The following is a 23,512-nucleotide window of genomic DNA, read 5'->3' as shown; positions in this document are numbered from 1 at the left end:
AAGTCTAACTATGGGTTTAAATCAGGCATAGGCAAACTTGGCCCTCCAGATGTTTTGGGACTACAACTCCCATCATCCCAGCTAACAGGACCAGTGGTCAGGGATGATGGGAGTTGTAGTCCCAAAACATCTGGAGGGCCAAGTTTGCCTATGCCTGGTTTAAATTATGTTCAGTGCAGCCATCAGCCACAGTCCAAAGGGGGGGAAGATATCTGAAAATAAAAATGGCCTGTAATGTTGAGATTCTGACTGGTTCACAGCCCAGCAATGAGTAGGGACATTAAAGAGTGAGAGAGCTGGGTGGAGAGAGCAATCAGGAAGGCCAACAAAGATTAGCAGGGTTTTTTTTATTGCAATCTTTAACTGTACACGGGTTAGGAGAAGCAAACAAAGCAAACACATTCTCAGGAAACAAAGCAAACCTATGTAAGAACGTATCAAAGAGACAAATGTATGAATGCACCAGTTGGTTGTGCTATTGGGCCATGTTTTGGGAACATGTTCACACCTGCAGGCTTCTGTCTGGCTATACCAGAGTAATAAGAATTTGACCTCTACCATCTGCAAGGAGGATCAGGCCCATGAATTCTTATCTTACATTTTGAATTTGGTATGAATTTGGTACACAGCATGTCTGGAGAGAGAGAAAGAGAGAAAGAGAGAAAGAGAGAAAGAGAGAAAGAGAGAAAGAGAGAAAAGAAAGAAAGAAAGAAAGAAAGAAAGAAAGAAAGAAAGAAAGAAAGAAAGAAAGAAAGAAAGAAAGATAGAAATTCTGCTACATATCCTTTAAAATTCTTAAAATTCTTAGAAAGGGAAAAAGCAGCACAGAAAGGATTTGGCTGCTTAGAATCATATAAACACAGAATCTGAAAGCATTTTATTTACTTTCAACATTTATATGATACCTTTTGGGAACAGGGCAGCAAACGATAAGTTAAAACAGTAACTAAAATATGATCAAAACAAAGCACACATCAAAACTACCAGTAAAATACACCATCAGCGCAAAGAACTTCAGCATCATGTTAATAAAAATCATACTTTTAAAAGCCTGCCAAGTGAGAGTGTTGGCCAGTAGTCAGAAAATGAGCAGTAATTGGGCCAGGCTAACTGGTTGAGAAATGTTGTCTACTATCTAGACACCACTACAGAAAAGGGTCCATTCATTGTATCCTTCTGTCACACCTCAGACTTAAAGGGGATATGGAGCAGCAGCTTCATAAGTGATGTCAAAGGACGAACAGATTCATAGTACTTCTCATAGGATATGTACAAGACATTTAACATGTTTGCTCACATATGGGAGCCATATATGCCCACTGTCACCATTCGCACTCCCACTGGAAACTTAATTATGGGACAGAACAATACTTATTTACTAAAAATAGTGAGGAGAACTCTTTGCCCAAATTCATTGGGATTGATGGGAATTGATTCTTTTCAGTGATGAAGGAAAGGTATTCTGTACATGCTTAGAGACACAATTTTAAAACTATTTCATATGCACCTTGACTATATCCAAGTACTTAAATCTATGGTTCAGAAATGCAGGAATACAAACATAGCCTTACTCTCCAGTTCACACTGTTGAACGTGGCTATTACAAGAGGATCGGCAGTTCTAACTTCAGATATTTGGGGATGGACACCTTCTTCTCAGTCCATGCAAAACAGCATGAAATCTGGCAAACTGGATCAGACCAGTATCTACTTCTCTGGTACAGAACTAAAAAAAATTGTGTCAGAATGTCTGTAAGAAATGGCTAATTGCCAGGATTTCTCAGCTTGACCATAATTGCCTTTTTTGGTACAGAATGAAGAAGTTGGCAGGTGATGTTTTTATGGACATTGCTACATGTCTGGATATTTTATATAAGACCACTTCACCAAAATATTTCTTCTTCCAAGGACAGAAAATGTTAACTTGGGCATGTTTTTTGCAAACTGATTGTAAAAAAAAGAAAGAAAAAAGAATTCTAGTAGGATTGCTCATGTAATCCTCTAACTCCTCCTTTTATTGCTGGGATTATAAAATGTGAAAAGGTAAACATGTGCTAGATAGAACTGATGTCCTGTTACAATTTTTTTTGTAAATCACTATGTCTCAGGGAAATTAAATTTGATATAGTCTTCATAGATTTGTAATAATGAAACACAGGTACTCCATAGATTTATCACAGTACTTTTATAGGCATAAAATACTAAATGCTGCATCCCTGAGACCACCAACACTGAAGACCAGCACATTCAGTTCACTGGGCTGTAGGGTAAGATGTGAAGTAGAGAAAGATCATACTGCCTTGTGTCACAGCACTGATTAAGGAGCCTTTGAAATAATTGGAAAAGGTAGTCAATTCTGATTTTAAACAAATATTGTCAAACACAAGTTCAGACCTTCGAAGTGTACAGTACTAAATTAGTGTTTCTCTGCATTGTGTTCAGAATAACTGCATGAAATACATACTGACAGTTGTAATGCACTGTTGAAATAATGTAAATGACCGAGTTGTGTTAAATATATGGATATTGCAAAAAGCCATTATTTCAGCACATAATGGTAGATTTTCAAAAGCAATGTAGGTTGGGATTTTTAACATTTCAAAATGCTGCCCCTTAAAGGTAAATATTACAATTTTATTTTCATGAAAACAGAAAATAAGGTGAAGAGAAAACACATATGCTTAAACATAGCTTTCCAAGTAAGTATGCTAAGATCTAGAAGATGTATAGAGATCCAGGCAGCAAAAATAAAATTTCTAAAGACAGCTTCCAGGTGCCTCTAAACCAGGCATGGGTAACCTGTGATTCTTCAGAGGTTGGTTGCTGGATTCCAGTTTCCATAAATCCCAGCTGGTGTGGGCTAATGGATCAGAGATTATGACAGTTGTAATCTAGCAAAATATGGAGAGTCCCAAAATCCACACCCCTGCTTTATACTTAGTCTGTCTAGCCTAGGATATATCTGAGCCCTGTTTTTAAGTCCCATTCATAGTCAATATATTATTGAAATGGTCACGGGCAAACAGTGGTATAAAAATGAGGACCCCCTCTTAAAATAATTCAACATAAATGACATGCCTGAATTAATGAAGGAAACTCCCTCTCAACCAGTACTCACCTTACTCCAGAAACACAATTGTTTCTAATCAGAAATGCTTTTGTACATCTCTTTGCACCAAATCTAGGTTAATTTCCTTTAAACATTCTTTTTATAAAGCAGATAGTAACAATGTTTATAGAAGAGCTTCTCTCAAATAGATTCAATTTGAACTTAAGTCTCATTCATTTCAAAAAGAGAAAACTAAATTTATTGCTAGGGCCACATGTAAGTTAACAAGTCAGTTAGTTGAACGTGACTTTTGGGGTGCGGCATATAAACTTGTCCGAAGAACTCAGTCCCTCTGCGCAAGAAAACAACTCTTTCTGCTTTTGGGCCTGCTTTTTCATCTCTTCCAGCATCTCTTGCCTATGGTGACAAGGGAAAAAGTGTAATTAATTATGCTTGAAATTAATTTAAAGAAAAAGCCATTAAATTTAAGGAAGGTGAAGAGAAACCTCTGGAGCCAAGTGAGGATTCCCAGGTAAGATCCTCCCTCTATTGTGTGGGCAGGTAATCCCTCCCCTACCTGGCCTGGTCTCCTTGGCAAGGCTTCCCCCAGGTGGGATTGGACAACTGACTGAGGTAGGCGGAGACCTCCAGGTATCCCACCTGAGGGAAGGCAAAGCCAAGCCTATGCTGATGGGGCTGCTCCAGATCTATGGCTGCGCGCGTCCACGCAAAGGGTGCCCCCCGTTATAAGCGGGGAGCGATCATTGCAGAAAATTAGGGTTACTTTCACAATGTTCATTTACCGTGAAATAGCCACACTCTGATTACTCATTTTTTATAAGGCCATCTGCACATCATGAATAAAACACAAGGACAGACAACCACGTTGAGAGGGACATAGTCTTGCTGAAGTTTATCCTTAAATATGCCTAAATGAGCACTCCATCATAAACAGGGAAAGCACACGACTTCCATTTTTAAAAAAAGTTTTTTAAAAAAGTTAATGCAATTGTGCAGACATGTGCAGGGAGAGTTGTTCTGCTCACGAGGGATTATCACAAGTAAAACATTTAATTTTAAATGCTGGAAAAATGACAAGTCCATGCAACAGAAGTACAAAACTGAGAGGCAGTATGTGGACTGGTACAATAAATGCACAAGTTTAACTGTACACTACAGTATAAGGCAACATAGCAAAAATACAAGGATGTCTAAAACAAGAAAGGAGTTTCTGATTAAACAGCAGGAAGAACTTTCTGACAATAAGAGCTGTTCAACATTGGAATGATCTCCCTCGGGAAGCCGTGGACTATCCTTAACTGGAGGTTTTTAAGCAGAGATTTAATGGCAATCTATCATGGATAATTTAGCTGAGATTTCTGCATTGCAGGGAGTTGGACTAGAAGACCCTTCGGGTCCCTTCCAATGCTACAATTCTAAGCTATCTGACAGTTCTTAGTGTTAGCAAACAGCAACCATGCATTGACTATGCATACAGCTGATCGTGGAAAGGCCCTTAGACAGTCCAGTCTTCTTCATGTTGAGATTGTAATGTATAAAGCTGTACTTAACAAGCTCTTTAAATACCTGAAAACCAACAAGTTATACTTGCTCAGTTGATCAAATTTCCTCATTTCTCTCCGGTGTCTCCGATAAGTCTTCATGAAATCTTTGTGCCTCTGGCGGAGGCTCTGAAAACTTTGCTTGATCACTTCTGCATATGTCTGGGCAGAATCCGTGATTTCAGAAGTAAAGGAAAATTTTAATCCAATTGCTTACCTCAAGCATACCAAAGAGAACATGTACTGAGCTTTGGGGGGGTGGGGTGGGGTGAGGGGAAGCATATTCTGTAATTATCTGGGAATAAAACTCAGTCAATGGCAGCTCTATGGATAATGCAAAACTATTTTTCAGATATCTGTAACACCGGTTGAGATGGACATCAGTAGCAGCTTGGGGGAGGAAGCACCAATCTGCAAAGGACCCTTAACATCTGGCTACTTAAGCAGCCATTTACAGGCCAGGGTTATTTCCTCCAAGACCTGTTGTGCGATGCAGAAATTCATCCGCTTTGGGGCATCCAACGACTGGAAGGTGAGGGAGGCCTTTGCCTCACCTGTAATTCTTGCATCTACCACCAGGAGCCAAGGAACTAAGTAGATATCAAAATCAGCCAGGGTGAGAAAGCCCTGCCCCGTGAGTGGGACTCTAATATCCAAATTGTTTTTGTACAGTATTTTAACAATATTGTACACTCTCCCAAGGACTTTGGTTAGTAGGCAGGGTATAAATATTTCAAATACACAGATGTAAATATATTGAAATAAATGGGCTTAAGCATGCATAACTGCGCTGGATAGGGGCCATTATCTTTAAATATGGGTCTAAAGTAGACTGAAAGTTCAGAGTAGGATTTTATAAGAGCCCAAGACCACTAATACCAAGTCAAGAACTGCATGCCCTCCTACCTCCTGCATTACAGTGGTAGAAACAGCCCCATGTGTGTTTCTGGGAATGCAATTTGGCTTGAGTGGACCATGAAATAGCCAATGAAAGTCAATGGCTGCAATCCAGTGAAACTAAAAGGTATACACATGTGTTCCTTTTGTGCTCTTTATAACCCAGAAGTCCTCAGCCCTAGTAAATGATAAACTGCTTTATAATTCAGAATTTAAAACTTAAGTTTGATCCTTCTGCAGCACAGGTTGGTTATTTAATCATAAAAGACAAAAAATATTGGGAGTGTGAACATGTCTTCCATACAGGGAACTAGTTTGCAGACAGAGATTGCATCTTTAACTATAACATATTAAAATCAGCTCCTAAATCATTCTCTAGCTGTGCTTTTTTTGTCTCTGCTGACTAAATTGTTGCCCTCTACTCTAAGAAGCAGAACTATTTTATGTCTGCTTTAATTACATTTTAATGGTTGACTTTTCTATATTTTTAATTTGTTCTATTTTATCTGTGTAAGTCCCCTTGAGTGGGGACTTCTTCCCAGACTGGGAAAAACTACTACTACTACTACTACTACTACTACCACCACCACCACTAACAACAACAACAACGTGTTTTTTAAACATTCTACTTTCTATACTGAACTGTCTCCCAAGGAGGAATAGGAGAGAAATTTGATTCAGGTTTGCATTTAAAGGTGACTCTTATCAAATTTGCACTTTTTTAAACACTATGAGAACAAGAACACAGCCATCTTTCAGAATTAGCATTTATCCAAGTTTACAATGCAGTTCTCCAACCAAGTCACCTGTTTACGAAAATGCATATATTGGGTCAAAATGTGGATTAAAATGAACATATTTGTGAAAATAACACAAAAATGCTTTAGGAGAAATTGCTTGCAAAAATGTGCACAATAGTCAAAATTACATGGAAATGGTATTTATTAGGACAAATTCACAATAAATTGCCAAATAATTCTCATAAGGATTTTTTATAAAAAAAAACACAAATTCCTGCAGAAATGCTGGGAACTGAATTTAAGGCTGGAAAAATGAGAAACTGAGAGATCCAAAATTGACAGATGCTTCCCTGCATCTAAGAATTGATTTAGGGCACACGGTTTCGGCTAGGCTTATCTGGCCTAACCCATCAGATACTGAGAGCACATCCAGTACTTCACTACTGTTCTGCATTATTTCACAGAAAGATCAGGAACAATGAGCAAACTGCTATTCAAGTTTGTCTTCCTTCATGATCATCTCACTCAAGAATTCCTGACGGAGGTTCAGAGGAACTGCATGGTTCCCAGAACATTGTCAAAAATTACTTTGTATATTTACACCCCTTGATACCTGGGACTCTTTGATGTGGCTTAGTTTGAATTGTTAAGTGTGGACATTTTTTAAAACAACAACAACCCTAATGCTCTATTGTCCTAAATATAAGCTATGAACTGATCAACATAATGCATAATGCACTGTTCATAAGTAATTCTGAATTGGTGAATCATGAACAAAAACATAGCTATATAAAAGAATTTCCCATCCTCATTTCCCTTGAACAGTTCATAAGGATATGGTATTGGCTTGCAAATTGCCCTCCTGCTTAAAAATATGTCACATCCTGCCTTTGATACAGCATTCCGCTTCTGAAGAAAGTGCTGAATTAGTGGGCAGTGACCATGAATATTCAGGTGGTGCCAGGTGTACTCAGGACCAGAACTGGCTGGATGTGACTAGAAGATGAATGAGGACAGTGGTTACTTCTATTACACTCAGATTTGTGGATGTAGTAGCATCTTACAACTGTAATTGTTTCCATCCAGAGTAAATGCTCACAGAACTTTGATAATACATTCAAACTGTCCGCAACAACCACTGCTAACACTTTGTTAGCTTCTCAAATATAAAAATATAAAAAATAGCTTCTCAAAGTCTTCCTGAATTTTGATGGAGAACATTCTCCAAACATTCCCCAGCTACCATTTGATATTCAATCATTTTGAATCCAAGAATTTGACACCCAATAATTTTGCAGCAGCAGTTAACGTTTGATGGCAAAAGGCATGTAGTATTCAACATTTGGTAATAGCTGGCAGCTATTCATTCTATTTCACTTTATGCGCAACAGAATTCAGTATACTTTGATGCATTTGTTCTTTTAACCTATCAGGGGAAGTAACAAATCAAAAGCAGTAAAGTTTTACGTTTATGTTGCATTTCAGGTCAGAAACCTTGAATTGTTGCATCCAATTTTCACAACAAATACCAAAGGGAAAGATTTGAAATATCTGCAGGATCTGACATCTTTCCCAAGGGCCTGTAAGATGGAACTATTCCGCCATGCCTTTGGTCAGGGCCCAGTCTGACCCCCTCTACTTCTATAAGATCCTTTTATAAGACCCTGCATGTAAGTGGTCTCCGAAACTCTTCCCAATGTCCCACCCAATAAGGCCAGCACAAATAGCTGGGCCTAGCAAGCACTTAATGTTCCCAACCCTTATAGTTATAATTTGTGGGTTGCCATCTGATTTTATTCTGACCTTAGCTTGATTCTAAGTTGTATTTTAATTGATTGTTTGATTCTATGTTTTTAATGTATTATATATTCTGATGTTAGCCACCCTGAGCCAGGTCCTGACCGGGGAGGGCAGGGTAGAAATAAAATTATTATTATTATTATCCTAGCTGAATAAACTTTCTTTTCTGTATTGTATTCAAAGGACATCTGTATAAGCAGTAGGGATATATTACTATCTTATCCTCAAGTAATTGTGCTATTTTAAAATGTCCCCTCTACATGAATTACATTACCTCTCGAGGAAGCAAAGCAATCTTCAGTTTCTTTTTTGATGAGCGTTGATGCTTCTGTGATGAATGCTGCTCATCATCCTCTGTAGTCCTCAAAGAGTGAAAATATAGACTCATTTTTTCTAGGGGTTGGGGGAGGGAGAAAAAGTTTCTCAGTTGTTATGTAAGCTGTCTCTTAATTTAAAAAGAATGACTAACAACAACAACAACTTTTTATTTATACTCCCGCCCTCCCTGGCCAAGACCGGGCTCAGGGTGGCTAACACTAAATATAAAATACAATAAAAACATTTTTAAAAAACCAGTTGATTAAAATACAGCTTAAAATGCAGCCTCATTTTACTGGGAGCCCATACACTTAATATATGAAGAAATGAGAGAACATTCCATGCTTTACCCAAAGGAGAGATTTATAATAATAGTAATAATAATAATAATATAATAATAATAATTATTATTATTATTATTATTATTATTATTTATACCCCGCCCATCTGGCTGGGTTTCTCCAGCCACTCTGGGCAGCTTCCACCAGAATATTAAAATACAATAACCTATTAAACATTAAAAACTTCCCTAAACAGGGCTACCTTCAGATGTCTTCTAAAAGTCTGGTACAGTGGTACCTTGGGTTACAGTCACTTCAGGTTACAGACTCCGCTAACCCAGAAATAGTACCTCGGGTTAAGAACTTTGCTTCAGGATGAGAACAGAAATTGCGCAGCGGCAGTGCAGTAGCAGTGGGAGGCCCCATCAGCTAAAGTGGTACCTCAGGTTAAGAACAGTTTCAGGTTAAGAACGGACCTCCAGAATGAATTAAGTTCTTAACCCAGGGTACCACTGTAGTTGTTTTTCTCTTTGACATCTGGTGGGAGGGCGTTCCACAGGGCGGGTGCCACTACCGAGAAGGCCCCCTGCCTGGTTCTCTGTAACTTGGCTTCTCGCCGAGTCTGTAACCTGAAGCATATGTAACCTGAGGTACCACTGTAATTCATCTACATCTCTTACTTATGAGTCATGACAACACACGCTTCCATACACTCACTTGGAAAAAGCATGCCACATCAATGCTGTTAGCACAATGGAGGACTCTAATGTTTACAACAGATCTTGCATACGTTTATCAAATTTTTCACTGTATTACCTTCCAAAGGAGACTGCTTTTGAATTTTTTTCCTGGAGACAGACTTCTTGACTTTTTTAATGGCTGTATGCTTCTAGATCACAAGAGATGAAGAAAAAATTCATACCACATTTATGTTTTTACATATTAAATTTGGGTAGGGAGGAGTAAGTTTGGAGATTTTAAAAAGGAGGAAAGGACTTTAAATATCGGGACATTATTCAGGTAGCATTTTTCATTTCTTTTTAATAGATCAGCGCTCACTCTTATTTACCAAATGCCACCCAGCATTGGGAAGAATTACTGGTACTATTTTCTTAAAATCATTGTACCATGGGGCTTATAGACCTTAAGTCATATGAGCAAATGCCTTAATTGATAGGAGCACCAGACTCTTAATCTCAAGGTCGTGGGTTCAAGCTCCAAGTAGGGCAAGATTCCTGTTGGACTAGGTGATCCTTGTAGTCACTTCCAACTGTAAAATTCTATGATTCTATGAGTTAATTCTCCACCCGCTCTGGTATAATCTTTCATCTATCTTTAGAACACTTTGCCCATATTAACAGCCCCTATACTGATGCTTGCAAATGAAATAACCTATTACCTTTCGGAGTGTCAATGGGTGCTTCCGTGTAGTACCAGGTAACGCATAGTTGCTAAAGGAAATATCACAGCCTGTGGAAATCAAAGTTGCTTATTATAAATTATTTCCTTATTACCTATGATTGGGTGAATAGGGAATTTCTCTCTCTGCCTGGGACACAGAACACACTGTCCACAATGCACACTTTATACTTCTTGCATATGCAGTTTGATTCTTTGGGGGATTTCTCAGAATCCTATTGAAATGATGAGGATTCTTCCTCTACCCCAGCCAGTACACAGCCATCTTCCTTCCTAGACCATCAGTTACGAGGCTCATATGGAAGCTGACCCCAAATGGTTCTAAACCAGCCAGGTACGAGCTGAACAATCATGAACACTTGAATATTTTGCTGATCCAAGGGGGTAAATCCCATCAAAATAGGGAAGTGCTCCCTTCACAGCTGGATGTCAGCTCCTACGAAAGACAGTCCTCTGATCTATAGTACCTGGAACTGAATCTCCTCCTACACCACAAATATACTATATCAGACCTCCTGACATGTTGATTACACAGGGCTGTATCCAATACTACAGCTCTACTCAAGTAGCAGAGTCACATGCACACAATGGAACTTTTTCTCCTGTGCCCTCCAGCCCGCCCTGCTCAAAATCAGCTCCCGAACATTGTGAGACCCTCCAAAGGAGATCTGCAGAATGCACAGGTGAAACAAAATTCCCACTGTGTAAGTGGTATTCTGCTTGCCCAGTACTGGAATACAACCCACAATAATGAACCTTAAGGAGAGGAAAATCCTCTTAAAAGCAATTTGCAAATACTGCCTCCAACAGAAAAAACCCAAGAAATATTCTTTACAAAACTACGCTTACCCACTATAGTGAGTCCATGGCACCACAATCTGTGCTGGTACAGAAATGGTTAAGAGATTGGAAATGCACAATAGGACCGCATACATGTGCAAATATATGCATTCAAACTGCCTTCTCCAAGTATGAAACTGCAGAATTTTATCCTTTGCAAATGCTCCATTTTGAATTCAACCCGTTTTTCCCAACTAGAGAAAGGAAGTTCCCAAATTGGCAGGCACTTCCTAATTAGGACCATAAGCCAGACATTCCCTACCACTGGCTTAGCGTGTTGGACTAGGATGACCCAGAGTCAAATCTTCACTCAGGCATAAGAAAAACTTTGGACCATTGACTGCTTCTCTGCCAAACCTAGTTCACAGGATTGATGTGAGAAAATAAGAGGGAGCAGAAAAACCCTGTGTGCTGCCTTGAATTCCTTGGAGAAATAGCAGGATATCATCATCATCAACAACAATAACGAAACACATACCAGCAACATCTGTAAAAGACGCCAAATATTAAGAGGCACACTGGGTATTGTTACAAGTCTTTCTTACAGCTTCCAGTAATTCTACATCTCTTATCAATTTCTCCCAATTGTCAATACATTAAAAAACAAGCAACCAAAAGGCACCCTTCCCCCCCACCCAAAATGCCCATTTTTAAAGCATCCTTAAACAGAAAGTTGGAACTAACTAAATAAAATTGCATACAAAAATGTAAATATTAGGAGAAAGCGACATACATTCTGATGACTTTTCATGTGATTTTTTTTAAAAAAATTGCAAACTGATGTGAAATTGCAGAGAACTAAACTTAATATCTGAAAAATGAGAAACTGAAATTAAAAGATTTGCTCATCTTGACTTACCAGTCCCTAATTTTCCTTTTCCAGACAGCAAATCTTCTCTTCTGGATCGCTCTGGCTCCAACTGGGAATAATCCCATTTAGTATAACTCCCTGGTGCATTCAAGCTACCTATATGGGGCAAGGGGGAGGACAGATAGTGAGAAGCAAAAGAATGCACTCGTTATTATCATCTATACACAGTAATTCGTAACTTATTGGACAGTGTTATGTATGACTGGGACGCGGGTGGCGCTGTGGGTTAAACCACAGAGCCTAGGACTTGCCGATCAGAAGGTTGGCGGTTCGAATCCCCGCGACGGGGTAAGCTCCCGTTGCTTGGTCCCTGCTCCTGCCAACCTAGCAGTTTGAAAGCACGTCAAAGTGCAAGTAGATAAATAGGTACCGCTCTGGTGGGAAGGTAAACAGCGTTTCCATGCGCTGCTCTGGTTCGCCAGAAGCGGCTTAGTCATGCTGGCCACATGACCTGGAAGCTGTACACTGGCTCCCTCGGCCAATAAAGCGAGATGAGCGCCGCAACCCCAGAGTCGGTCATGATTGGACCTAAGTCAGGGGTCCCTTTACCTTTACTATGTATGATTATGTTTTATGTTGGAAAAAGACAGCCTCCACCCAAGAACTGAAGCATGCCCAATTGGTTCTTCACTTTTTAATGCCTTCATGCCATATTGCAAACTGCTTCTGAAAGATGCCTCACTTTCCAAAACCATTTCCAAAGTGGCATGGAAAACGGCTGTTTAACAAATACAACTGCAAATTCCCCCTTGGGCACATATAAGTAGCTTAAACAACACAGAGTTTTATAGCACCTTAAAGACTAACTGGTTTATTGTGGCATAAACTTTGATCATCTGATGAACTGCATCCTTATCCACAAAAGTATATTCCTTAATAAATGTGTTAATTCTTTTAAGGTACTACAGGACTGCTAGGTGCTTTTGTTACAGCAAACTAACATGGCTCTTCTCTGGAACTTATAACTGGTCAAGTGATTATTGGGATTCGACTGTAGGGTAAGAGAAAGAAGCCTAAGGACAGCTCAAAAATGTCAAGATGAGACACATTTCTTGACTGAATGTGACTCAAAGAGGGGAAGGGGGTGGCAGCTAACTGCTGGTTATGTTATGTTGAAGGATTGCTAAAAACAGTACTTTTTTCCTTTAAAAATGTTTAGGGGTACTCTCCTTTTGACTCAAGAAAATCACCATTTTATAGTTCAAATCGGGGGGAAATAAATACAGTAAATGGACAAAAGTACAAAGACTCATAAAACATTTAGGGGTATGCGTACCCTTGTGTCCCCCCAGAGAAAAGCACTGCCATAAACGTTACTGCATTGTGTGAAACATGGATCTCCAATCAAAGTCTATACAGCTCCCTTCATAAGCAAGGAGAACAGGCCATCTCACCTCGCAGCCACTCGGAGAATATATCACAGAGCCCGGCCTTGAATTCATGTGTATTGAACCAGGACCTTGAGAAACAGTAGCAGAAGCAGGTGTACACAGCTTGACTCAGCAGTGAAGGGAAAAGCTAAAACCAAGGCAGGGGAAATCAGAGCTCAAATAAATTGGTTAACTGCAACTGTTAACTGTTAACATGTTAAGTTAATGATGTGATCCACAATCATGCTGTGGGTTTTGAAATACTAAATACCAGGTCAGGTGAGTGATTGTCACCGTCACCACAGTACAGTGGTACCTCTGGTTATGAACTTAAATCGTTCTGGAGGTCCGTTCTTAACCTGAAACCATTCTTAACCTGACTTAAGGTACCACTTAAGCTAATGGGGCCTCCTGCTGCCACCATGCCGCGGGCGCACAATTTCTGTTCTCATCCTAGGGCAAAGTCCTTAACCCGAGGTACTACTTCCAGGTTAGTGGAGTTTGTAACCTGAAGTGTTTGTAACCTGAGGTGTTGTAACCCGAGGTACCACTGTACAAGGATAGGGGAAGGTTAAGCCTTCCCAGCACAATAACAGTAAGCAATATCAGGGTGAAAATTAGTATTCGGAAAATATCTCTCATTGGCACAAATGGGAGTTTCCCTGCTTGAAACCTGATATCTCTTTATGGATTTTTTTTCATACTTACTGTAAGGATAAGTTCCTGACTGGCAACCTTGTGACAGCCCAACAGAACGCGAGAATAATTTTCTGAAATGCGTTCAAACAAACGCCCCTGAATCTCTTGATTCGGCTATTGGGAGAGAAATAAAGGTGAGGCGTTTGCAATGAGGCTTCAGAAAGGTAGGATAAACTGCAAACCTACACATAGTGAAATGAAAGCTACTTATACATGAGACTGCCTTTGAAAAGCATACAGAAACTTCACCTGGTCCAAAATACAGCTGCCAGACCATTAGCTGGAATTCACGGTAGTGAATTGGTTTCTGATTTAATATTGGGCACAAAACTAAGGGCTACTGCAGACATATAGTGTTAACTTGTCTGAGACCCAGGTATCTCTGATAATAAGTGCAACATCAACTCTAAAAGCATTAGCTTTTATCTTGATTTGATAATGCTATTATACTGGTTTCTGTGTTAAACTGTTTCCTTTGCTAATGTTTTAAAGGTTTCATTGTGATTTTTTTATTTTTATTTGTTGGCTGCTTTGTGAATTCCTGTGATTATAAATAATACTATTATAAAAAATGATAAATAACTTAAAAGAAAGAAATGGCTACATAATGAAGCAGGACAGGCATTGGATCGAAGGATGCTATGTGGCAGTTGTCTAAATATAAGGGCCCCTCCAGACTGGTTTGTGTGGGTGGGTAGGCAGGTGTATTCTGCAAAATGCCATTGATTTAATGCATTTGTGCATTAGTGATGGATTTATACTGGATCATCTACTCATCTACACACCAGTCTGCTTTATTAGCTGTTTGCCAATGCATCTCCACTGCTATTGCATGATGGCCATCTTGAAGGGCGTTCTTGCACTGCAGTGCAACAAAAGCAGGACCAAAAACAAACAAACAAAAACAGACAGACTAGAAAAGTTTCAGGATTTCAGCAGGAAATTATGAGACATGCACTGACTGCAAACAGTATGTCTACCATGAAATTTATCCAGGCACAAACTGCATTGAAAGCAGGACTGTGTATAACTGCCCCGACACAAAACATCAAGAATGCACAATAAATAAAGAGGATGTCTAAAGCGTCCCTGAAAGATGATGCAGTCAGTGCTTATTTAATGACTTAAAGGGCAGGTCATCCCTGTGTGGCACTGAAAGTGAGGCTAGCAAGCAGGTCCAAAGCAGAAGTTACAGGTTTTTTGTGCCTCTGCAAAGCAATTAAAAAAATCTGGAATCTTCATTTGCAGTTGCCGGGCTGGCACTGGGACTAGCATTAAAAGAGGAATGCACACTGTCTCTAAATAAACTGAGCAGCTGCAAATCAGAAACAAAAAATCCGGAGGAAAAGATCTTCCAAGCCCCCAATATTCAGCTCTTATTCTTACATGATACAAGTGCAGAAACTGCCACCAGAAACTGTCCAGCAAAATAGCTTGGATACATGGCGCATCGAGAAACTTTTGCAGCATCTTTGAAGCCCAGCGTGTCTTTAAAGAAATTAAACAGGAATATAATGGTCTTAAATCAAGATTATGGATTTTGGTCATACTACATGTGTTAATTAGCTTAACAATAAATGTATCACCATGGCCTTGTTAATTGTAACTCTTTTGCTTTTGTGTAATTATTACTGTTGCTTACTTTTACATTTCCATTTTCATTTCCTCTGACCTCACTCCTCTTCAGTCTCTGCTCCATACTATTGGTACATCCAGACTAGTGTTTATTATGGGATGAGTGCTCTTCATCCTTGCAAGTTTGTTTTTTTTTTGTAATGCCCAAAAATGTCATAATCATCAAAAGGCAGGTCTACCCCTGTTCCCGATTTAATTCAAATTTACACTTTCTATAGAAAATCCAGTAATCTGTTTGCAACATCTCAATGACCCATTTACATTATTTAACTCCTGTCTGGAAAACCCACATGGTGTGTGTGTGTGCCTGCCAATTTAGGATTAAATTTCATGCATCTGATGAACTGAATTCCAGTCCATGAAAGCTTATGCCATAAGAAATCTGTTAATCTTTAAATTGCCAAAAGACTCTATGGTCTAAGGAGCATTGTAAGGGGCTGGCCTGAACCTTTGATTTTTTGCACTGGATTCTGGCTCTCCTGTATCTTCTCCCCCCCCCCCTTTTAAAAATTGTTACTTTGCTTACAGGGTGGCTTTCCTGCTGAAGGTCAGCTCAAATATGAATCCATAATGAGTATCAGTACATGCAAATTTTATGCAAATATGTGTGATTGGCTGTGCCCCAAGTCTTTCAAAGGCCTAGCAATGCTCCTGATGGTCTAGAACAGAGCTTTCCAAACTTTTCATGTTGGTGACACACTTTTGGGACATGCATCATTTCATGACACAGTAATTCAGTTTTACTAGCAAACCAGAGGTTAAACTAACCCCTCTGCAGCCCTGGGAGGGGCGCAGGAAGTGTTCGCGTGACACACCAACACACTGCACTCGACACACAAATGTGTCGCAACTCACAGTTTGGAAAGCTCTGGTCTAGAAGTTTCAGAGCTTGATTTCACATCCTGGTTTGTTGTCCAAGATTAACCAGAGTTTTCCAGTTGAGATATAATGGGGAAATGTGGTATAAGAAACACTGAATGTTTCAACTGTGCCTTGAGAGAGAATGAATAATGGAAGGAAGGAAGGAAGCAGGCAGGCAGGCACAATGCTCATTCTCAGGCCAATTAACCATGGCTATTATAGCAAGATCATAACTCCTGTACCAGATTATACACTTTGGTCAACTCCAGGTTTAAGAGAGCCCTGGTTAACATGTCCTTTAGTGAGCTTTGTCCTCTGTCAGTGAGCCCTAACTGACCAAGCCGCAGTCGCAGCATTCCAAGCGAATAAGCAACTGGGGCTAACCACTGTTTTAACTGCCTACAATGCCGCAAGGGTGATGCTAGGTTGAGCCACCTGGGGCTGTTTAGAGTGATAGACCAGGAAAACCAACAAAGGGGAGGGCGAGGGAAGTCATCAGATGTGACCCCTGCCAGGATGTTGTGGCCCTAGCAACTGCCTGAAGGTACCTGGTGCTGACACTGCCCCAGCTATACTATCTTGCGCCACATAAATACACATCAAAAAAGTATGTATGGCCCTACATTATCAATTCACCCCTACTACCTCCCTCGTCCAGCCTGCTATCAGCTTCTGAATGTTTGAGATATGCAGCGTACCTTACCAACTGGTGTTTTACCCTGGGCACGAATCACCTTCTCCAAAATTTCTCTCAGCTCTATTCCATTTGGCAATGGTGTAGGTTTCTCCTTACAGTATCCTGGGTATTGATATAATTCCACAAGTTTATCCTTTTCTGTTACCATCTAGGGGTTAGAAAAAAAATAATACATGAGAAATCAAGAAGACACTCAGCCCAAAATTCAACCCAGTGAGCACTCTAAGGACAGTCTGTTGACATTCCACAGTTTCTGGGACTCACCAGAGTCCTGACAAAAATCACCTTCATACACAGCAATGGTTAACTATTAACAAATCTAGTGCCATATTCAACCTTAGCTCTCCCTCTAGAATTAGGTACTAATAATATCTTAGCTTGTTTTCAGGACTGTGGCGAGTAAAAGGATGTGGAAAAAAACCTTTGAACATTCAAAAGCACTGTACTGTACAAATACTAACGACTAGTGTTATATAAATGAAACAATTATTATAGGAGTGTATAATGGATTAAAAAGACCAACTATCTGATTCATCATGAGACCTTCCTAGGCACTTGTGTCACATCTAGGATTCTGCATCTTTCTAATATGCACAGGAATCAATGACTCCTGATCCCTCACATGCCATCATACCTTTTTCTGAGCTATTTTCTCTGTAGCATGCTTCCCAAACTTCTGTGTCACCTTCTGGTCTCTCTCTACAGCATAAGGAAAAAAAATGGCCACCCTTAGCATCTGAAGAGCATTTTAGGACAAAATGGACAACCTTTTCGCATGAATTGGTTAAATAAGAGCACTGGATTTGGGGTTGTGGTTTGCAAATATTTTTGCTCCACCAGAAAAATGAAGTAGCATATTTTCCCCTTTCCACTGCACTCCACCACATGCCTGTGCCAGTTTTTAATGGTACTATAAAAGGTAAAGGGACCCCTGACCATTAGGTCCAGTTGTGACCGACTCTGGGGTTGCGGCACTCATCCCGCTTTATTAGTCGAGGGAGCCGGCCAATGGGACTATAGTAGGTAGCAAATGGATTCCAAGCAAAGGGAGGTTTGTTATTTGTCAGTGGTTTGTGTGGGTACTGTGGCCACCCCAGAACGAAGTGAGCCCATACAGATGACCAGGAGCCAGAGTGGTATAGTGGACAGCATGCTGAACCAATGCTTGGTTAAACTGGAACTCTAAACAGGCCTTGAGACTAAGTATATTCGCTAGGGTTTTGCTCTGAGCAAAGAGCATAACACTAACATAAGTAATCAGAGAAAACTCAAATTGAATTAATTATCATTTATTGAGCGGGGCTCCCAAAGCTTCCCACCAAAGTTCCCCAAGCGGCCTACCATAAAGGGGAATTTCCCTGCAGTGACCAGTATTATGCTTGTATTTGCTTAATGAAATCCCCAGTGCCTAGTTCAAAGCCCTGATTTGACCATAAATTATCCTCTGCAAGTAATAGCTTCCCTCCAGTAAGCATCCTCTTCCCTAATTAAATTCAGCACCTTCTTTTGTATTTTCCAATATATCTAAGCTCAGTCCATGCCAGGAACACAGTTACTTTCTTAAATGTACTTTGACTGGCTAAGATGCTCTACTGATTCTACTGCAACTCTGCACTGGGAAACCTAATTGTTGCGACTCATGACATCTCATGACCTGTTTTTGTTATTACTAAATCTTATCCATGTCTGTCCCTGGACATCAGGGGAAAAAACCCTTTACAAATTCAGGCTAACGCTCACTGATAATTTTTTCCTCTATAACCAGATTATTCTCACAGTCTCAAGTTGTTCAGTATTTTGGGACACAAAGAGAGAATAAAATGGTGATGGCAGTGTGGAGCACAAATCATGGTTTGGCATGTCTGAACTACAGGACAAAATACTAATTTACTCGAATAAATATGTTCTAACAATAACATCATTTTTAAGGGGTTAGAGCCTCCATTTCATATTTGGTAGTATTAATGCATACCTTTTGCCCTAACTGATCTCGATACTTTTCTGGATGTCTTGCGTCTCTTGAGCCCCATTTCCCCAATCACCTTCAATGAGAAAAATAATGGAAAATGGTGGTTAGGCACTAACTTCCTACAAGGTCCTGGAATTTACCTTCTTTGTATTCAATAAGAGAGGCATTATTGATTCCCTCACTATCTTGTAATTCTTTTAACACTGAGTTTCAGTTAAAACCTGAACATTCTTCAGGAACCTAAGAAATGTATTTGAAATTAGGATTAGAAATGTGAGTAAAATAAAATATTTGACAACTAGAAGATCTTGTCAATAAATATATGTGCATGAAAAATATGAGGATTCAAAAACTTGCAACATTTAGACCTAGCTGGTGCGATAGCATCATTGTACCTGATGTCTCCTATTCTCTGGTTCAACACAGTTATATTAGTGCTGATCTAGGACTTCAACTCCGCTTTAAAAAAACAACAGCAGCAGCAACAACTGATTTTCAGTTTGTCATCCAAAAGGCTAAGATATATACTTTGACCAAGCATCTATTATTTAGAAATAGCATCAGAAAAACACAGTGGGATTTCTTGTATAAAGTGCTGATAAGATTTCTTTACTCACTCCTTCACTACTGTCATATCTTTTCAGACCCAGTTCTAAGTGAGAAATTTTCTGGTTCACTTGTCCTATGCTGCCAATGACGTACACTACCAGATATTTGTTAAGGAACATTTTGAAAACCTTCAAAGCATATGCAAAATTCTTCCTCCTCCTTTTTGTTAAACCTCCTAATGCCATCACTTAAATGCTATATTTATTTTATAAACTGCTATACACCACCCCGATCTCCCTGAATGGTATGAAATTCCAGGGGTTGCAGACTAGGGTCTGTATTGCCTTTTGAGGCACAACAGAGACTGTGGTGTCTTTATGATATATGGTTTTCTTACACATATACAACCTGGACCTAGATGGAGCGATTGCAGGGCATTCACATCCTATGAGGGTCTGACTTCCCCCTTAAGTGCAGCATTAGTTTCAAAGGACAGCCACCTTCTGTGATTCTTAGTTCCAGCTTGTTATCCCCAACTCACATGGAGTTCTGCCCCTCCTTCTCCTTCTTGCTGCTAATTGACTCAAAGGACCTCCCCACAGTCTACATCATTCAAAGTTGAAACCCTAATTCTAGCCCACTAGCACTCAACAAAGAATACCCACTCCTCCTTGCCTGGCAGTCTTGACCTCTGATTGTTTCCTTGATGGTCCATGACTGGTCTGTGTCCTCTGCTAATGGCCCATCTAGCTAGCTCTGCAAAGCTGGCTTGGCTCCTTAGCATAGCTAAATCCAGGAGATTTCTATGTTTGGCAAAATTTAATCAAATCTTGATTAATTCTGACTTTTACTACATCCAGGAATTATTGGGAGGATCTGGCACACCGGAATTTAGGGAAATCTAGCCCCCCCACAAACCAGCCACTCTTGGGGCTTCCAGCATATATAAAAACATAACAGAACATGAAATATTAATAAACTTCCCTATACAGGGCTACCTTCAGATGTCTTCTAAAGGAATGTTGCTACTGCTCGGCAGAGTGTGAAGGTGGAGCCCAACTTTTTAAGCAATGTGTTTTGTGTATGTTGGCGGAACGTGGGTGGCGCTGTGGGTAAAACCTCAGCGCCTAGGACCTGCTGATCGCATGGTCGGCGGTTTGAATCCCCGCGGCGGGGTGCGCTCCCGTCGTTCGGTCCCAGCGCCTGCCAACCTAGCAGTTCGAAAGCACCCCCGGGTGCAAGTAGATAAATAGGGACCGCTTACCAGTGGGAAGGTAAATGGCATTCCGTGTGCTGTGCTGGCTCGCCAGATGCAGCTTGTCACGTTGGCCACATGACCTGGAAGTGTCTGTGGACAGCGCTGGCTCCCAGCCTATAGAGTGAGATGAGCGCACAACCCTAGAGTCTGTCAAGACTGGCCCGTACAGGCAGGGGTACCTTTACCTTTTTATGTGTATGCTGAGTCAACAAGTGTTCAACTGACTGCCTGATTTTGACCACATGCTGCTTGCTGCCCCACTAGATGCAAGACAAATAATAGTATTTCCTTATTTCAACTCACACAACTATCATGTAAGACTGAATGCAATTATATTTCTTTTTTTTCATGACAAAGTATCTAGGTTTGGGGATGATGAACAAGTTTGTCATACATCAGGAAAATTCCTGACATGTCCTGGTTTTTAGGGTGTAAAAATGGCGTCGGAGGTGAATTTTGTTGAATGTCAGGGAAAACCCAGATGTATGGCAACATGATGGAAAAAGCAATGGAAACAGCTCAAAAAGCTTAAAATAACTGTTTTTGGTTTAGGTTTCCCCAAAAAAGCTCAACAATGTAGGTTTGTTCTCCAAAAAAAGTTCCACAACTTTGTGGGTGTCAGGAATTTTACTCTTTGAAATATGGCAACCCCAATGATGACTCAAGATTTCTCCAAACCTCAAAAAAATGAGGTTCAAGTACCAAATAAGTATTACCCAAACACTTTAAAGCAAAAGTAAAACAGATATATATGAAACAAGCTATATATTTATTTACACATACATTGTTAACTATAGGAACAAAGGATACATCGTGGTTTGTCATCTAATGTGCAAGTGACGGCGTCTCTTTTTTTGTCTTGGGTTGCTGATGGCAATATCAAGAATCCCTTTAAAGGGCTCACAAATGATTTAATAGTTACAAATTGCATCTTGAAATTACTAAATCCTAAAAAATAAAGTGGAGACAACACATTTATATTAAACACACATTTCCCCACAAACTTGCTTGCTATTTTGTTCCCAAAGCATGATCACACTTAAATTAACTTTTCCAATTATTGGCTTGAGCTGATTTAACCTAGAGTGCTATTTTAGGGTTCCTCATGTGGATACCAAAAGGGTTACTTTATAAATATAACACTTCTGCCCCACTCCTCTCCACCAAATATAGCTTAGTAAGAAAGGGTCCCATGGGGAAAATTATTCTAATTTGTCTTCCTTAATTTGTAGTAATTACAGCTGCCAACTCAGAGGCAGCAATTTGGAATTCTAGCTGTAGTTAGGTATTCCCAGAAGAAATTTCAAGCCTGAAAATCACAACTACATTGTTCTCCACTGCACGGAGGAATAGCAAAGTATCACGATTTTATGAAGCTACCAGAATTTTGTTTCTTGTTCTGTCACACACATTAGTTTTCTTGCTAGTGTTACTTTTTCATTCAAACTGTGAAGAGACACATAAATTTGTATTACCTTTGATTATAATTTTTTCAAATATAAAAAAATGTGTATTTTAGCATTCTGAGGCTACATTACATACACTTCCTTCTGAGTAAAAATGTGCAAATTCTAATCAGCCTAAAAGTATCATTACATTGCACAGGTGTATTCTCTACACAATTTGGCAACTTTATTTCCAAGAAAACGTGTCCAGTACTGGAGTGCTTTGTATATCAATGTGCAGCCCGATCCTGTGCATGTTTATCCAAAGGTGAAATGGGTCAGGATAGGGTGAGAGGAAGAGGTTTGTTATGTTTTAATCACTTCTGCACACTCTTAGAAAAACAAACTGTAAATTCCATGATGGTGATCACCAGGAAATTAAAACATGAAACTGAAATACCTTAATGACCTTCTATATATGCCAATGCTGCAGCTACTGCATGGTATAAAATTGATTGCCCCATCTCAAAAAGAACAATGTAGAACTGGGAAAGGGGCAGACAAAATAACCAAGGGCTTGGGAGAACTTTTCCTACAAGGAAATGTCCGACTATTTCAAAATTAATCAGTAGCAACATAAAACTGTCGATAAGAAAACTACCAGTTTACACCACATCTGCACCAGGCATTTAAAGCACAAGACCACTTTTCACAGTCATGGGTGTTGATATGGCCCAGGCTGAATTAAGGGAAGAACTGTCCACCAGGCATGCAGAGCTTTGCCGATGCAGATCTCCCAGACTGGTCGCCAGATTAAGACTGTGAAGAAAATGCCAGCAAAATGAGAGCAACAAAGTGAACAATAATAGTCCATGTATGATGATCTTCCCCGCCTTTCCTTTGGGAAGCTTATAGAGGCTCATCAGAAAAAAAGACGTTGATGGTCGACGTGAAAAAACGACGTTCCCAACTTATTCGGGTGTTACATAGCTTCAAAGTAACACAGGGGCGCCCATACGCACCGGAGTGAAAGGGCGGGAAGAGGCGCCTCCTTGCCCACGCAGCTGTGGGACCCTGTTTCTTTCTTCCGGACCCCAAGAGGACCAATATCAGAAACGCTCCTTGCCCCTCCAATCACCCCTGATTCTCTGCCGACCACGCCCACAACGGGCCCTTTTATGTCCTCCTCCCTGAGCGTTCTTCCGTCACCGTGGCAACTACTCGGAGCAAACCATTTATTTCTTGAACCTTTATGCGTCTCTAAAAGGTAGCATTAGATGCCGACTACGACTGGCGAATCTGCGTGTGAGATG

The 23,512-nt window shown here is 40.0% G+C and overlaps 1 protein-coding gene across 2 annotated transcripts; it reads right to left on the bottom strand.

Annotated features, from left to right (window-relative positions):
- Nucleotides 1-3,280: 3,280 nt before the first annotated feature.
- On the bottom strand, nt 3,281-23,373 carry FAM227A (family with sequence similarity 227 member A). Of its 2 annotated transcripts, XM_081928314.1 has the most exons (17): nt 23,222-23,344; nt 22,195-22,260; nt 21,625-21,762; nt 19,625-19,710; nt 19,011-19,080; nt 17,673-17,737; nt 17,040-17,186; nt 15,232-15,333; nt 13,855-13,959; nt 13,171-13,294; nt 11,765-11,872; nt 10,046-10,116; nt 9,463-9,535; nt 8,322-8,440; nt 7,087-7,243; nt 4,636-4,786; nt 3,281-3,465 (listed from the first exon to the last, which is right to left on the bottom strand). In XM_081928314.1, exons 3-17 carry the CDS (start codon nt 21,743-21,745, stop codon nt 3,342-3,344), a joined length of 1,623 nt encoding a protein of 540 aa, XP_081784440.1. In that variant the 5' UTR covers nt 21,746-21,762; nt 22,195-22,260; nt 23,222-23,344; the 3' UTR covers nt 3,281-3,341. The 2 variants fall into 2 exon arrangements, with proteins under 2 accessions (XP_081784440.1, XP_081784439.1); XM_081928313.1 differs by lacking the exon at nt 22,195-22,260 and having other exon boundaries at nt 23,222-23,373.
- Nucleotides 23,374-23,512: the final 139 nt, after the last annotated feature.

The sequence above is a fragment of the Podarcis melisellensis genome, assembly GCF_964234715.1.
Source record: "Podarcis melisellensis genome assembly, chromosome: 10".
NCBI lineage: Eukaryota > Metazoa > Chordata > Lepidosauria > Squamata > Lacertidae > Podarcis > Podarcis melisellensis.
This window is presented reverse-complemented; position numbering and strand designations above follow the sequence as displayed.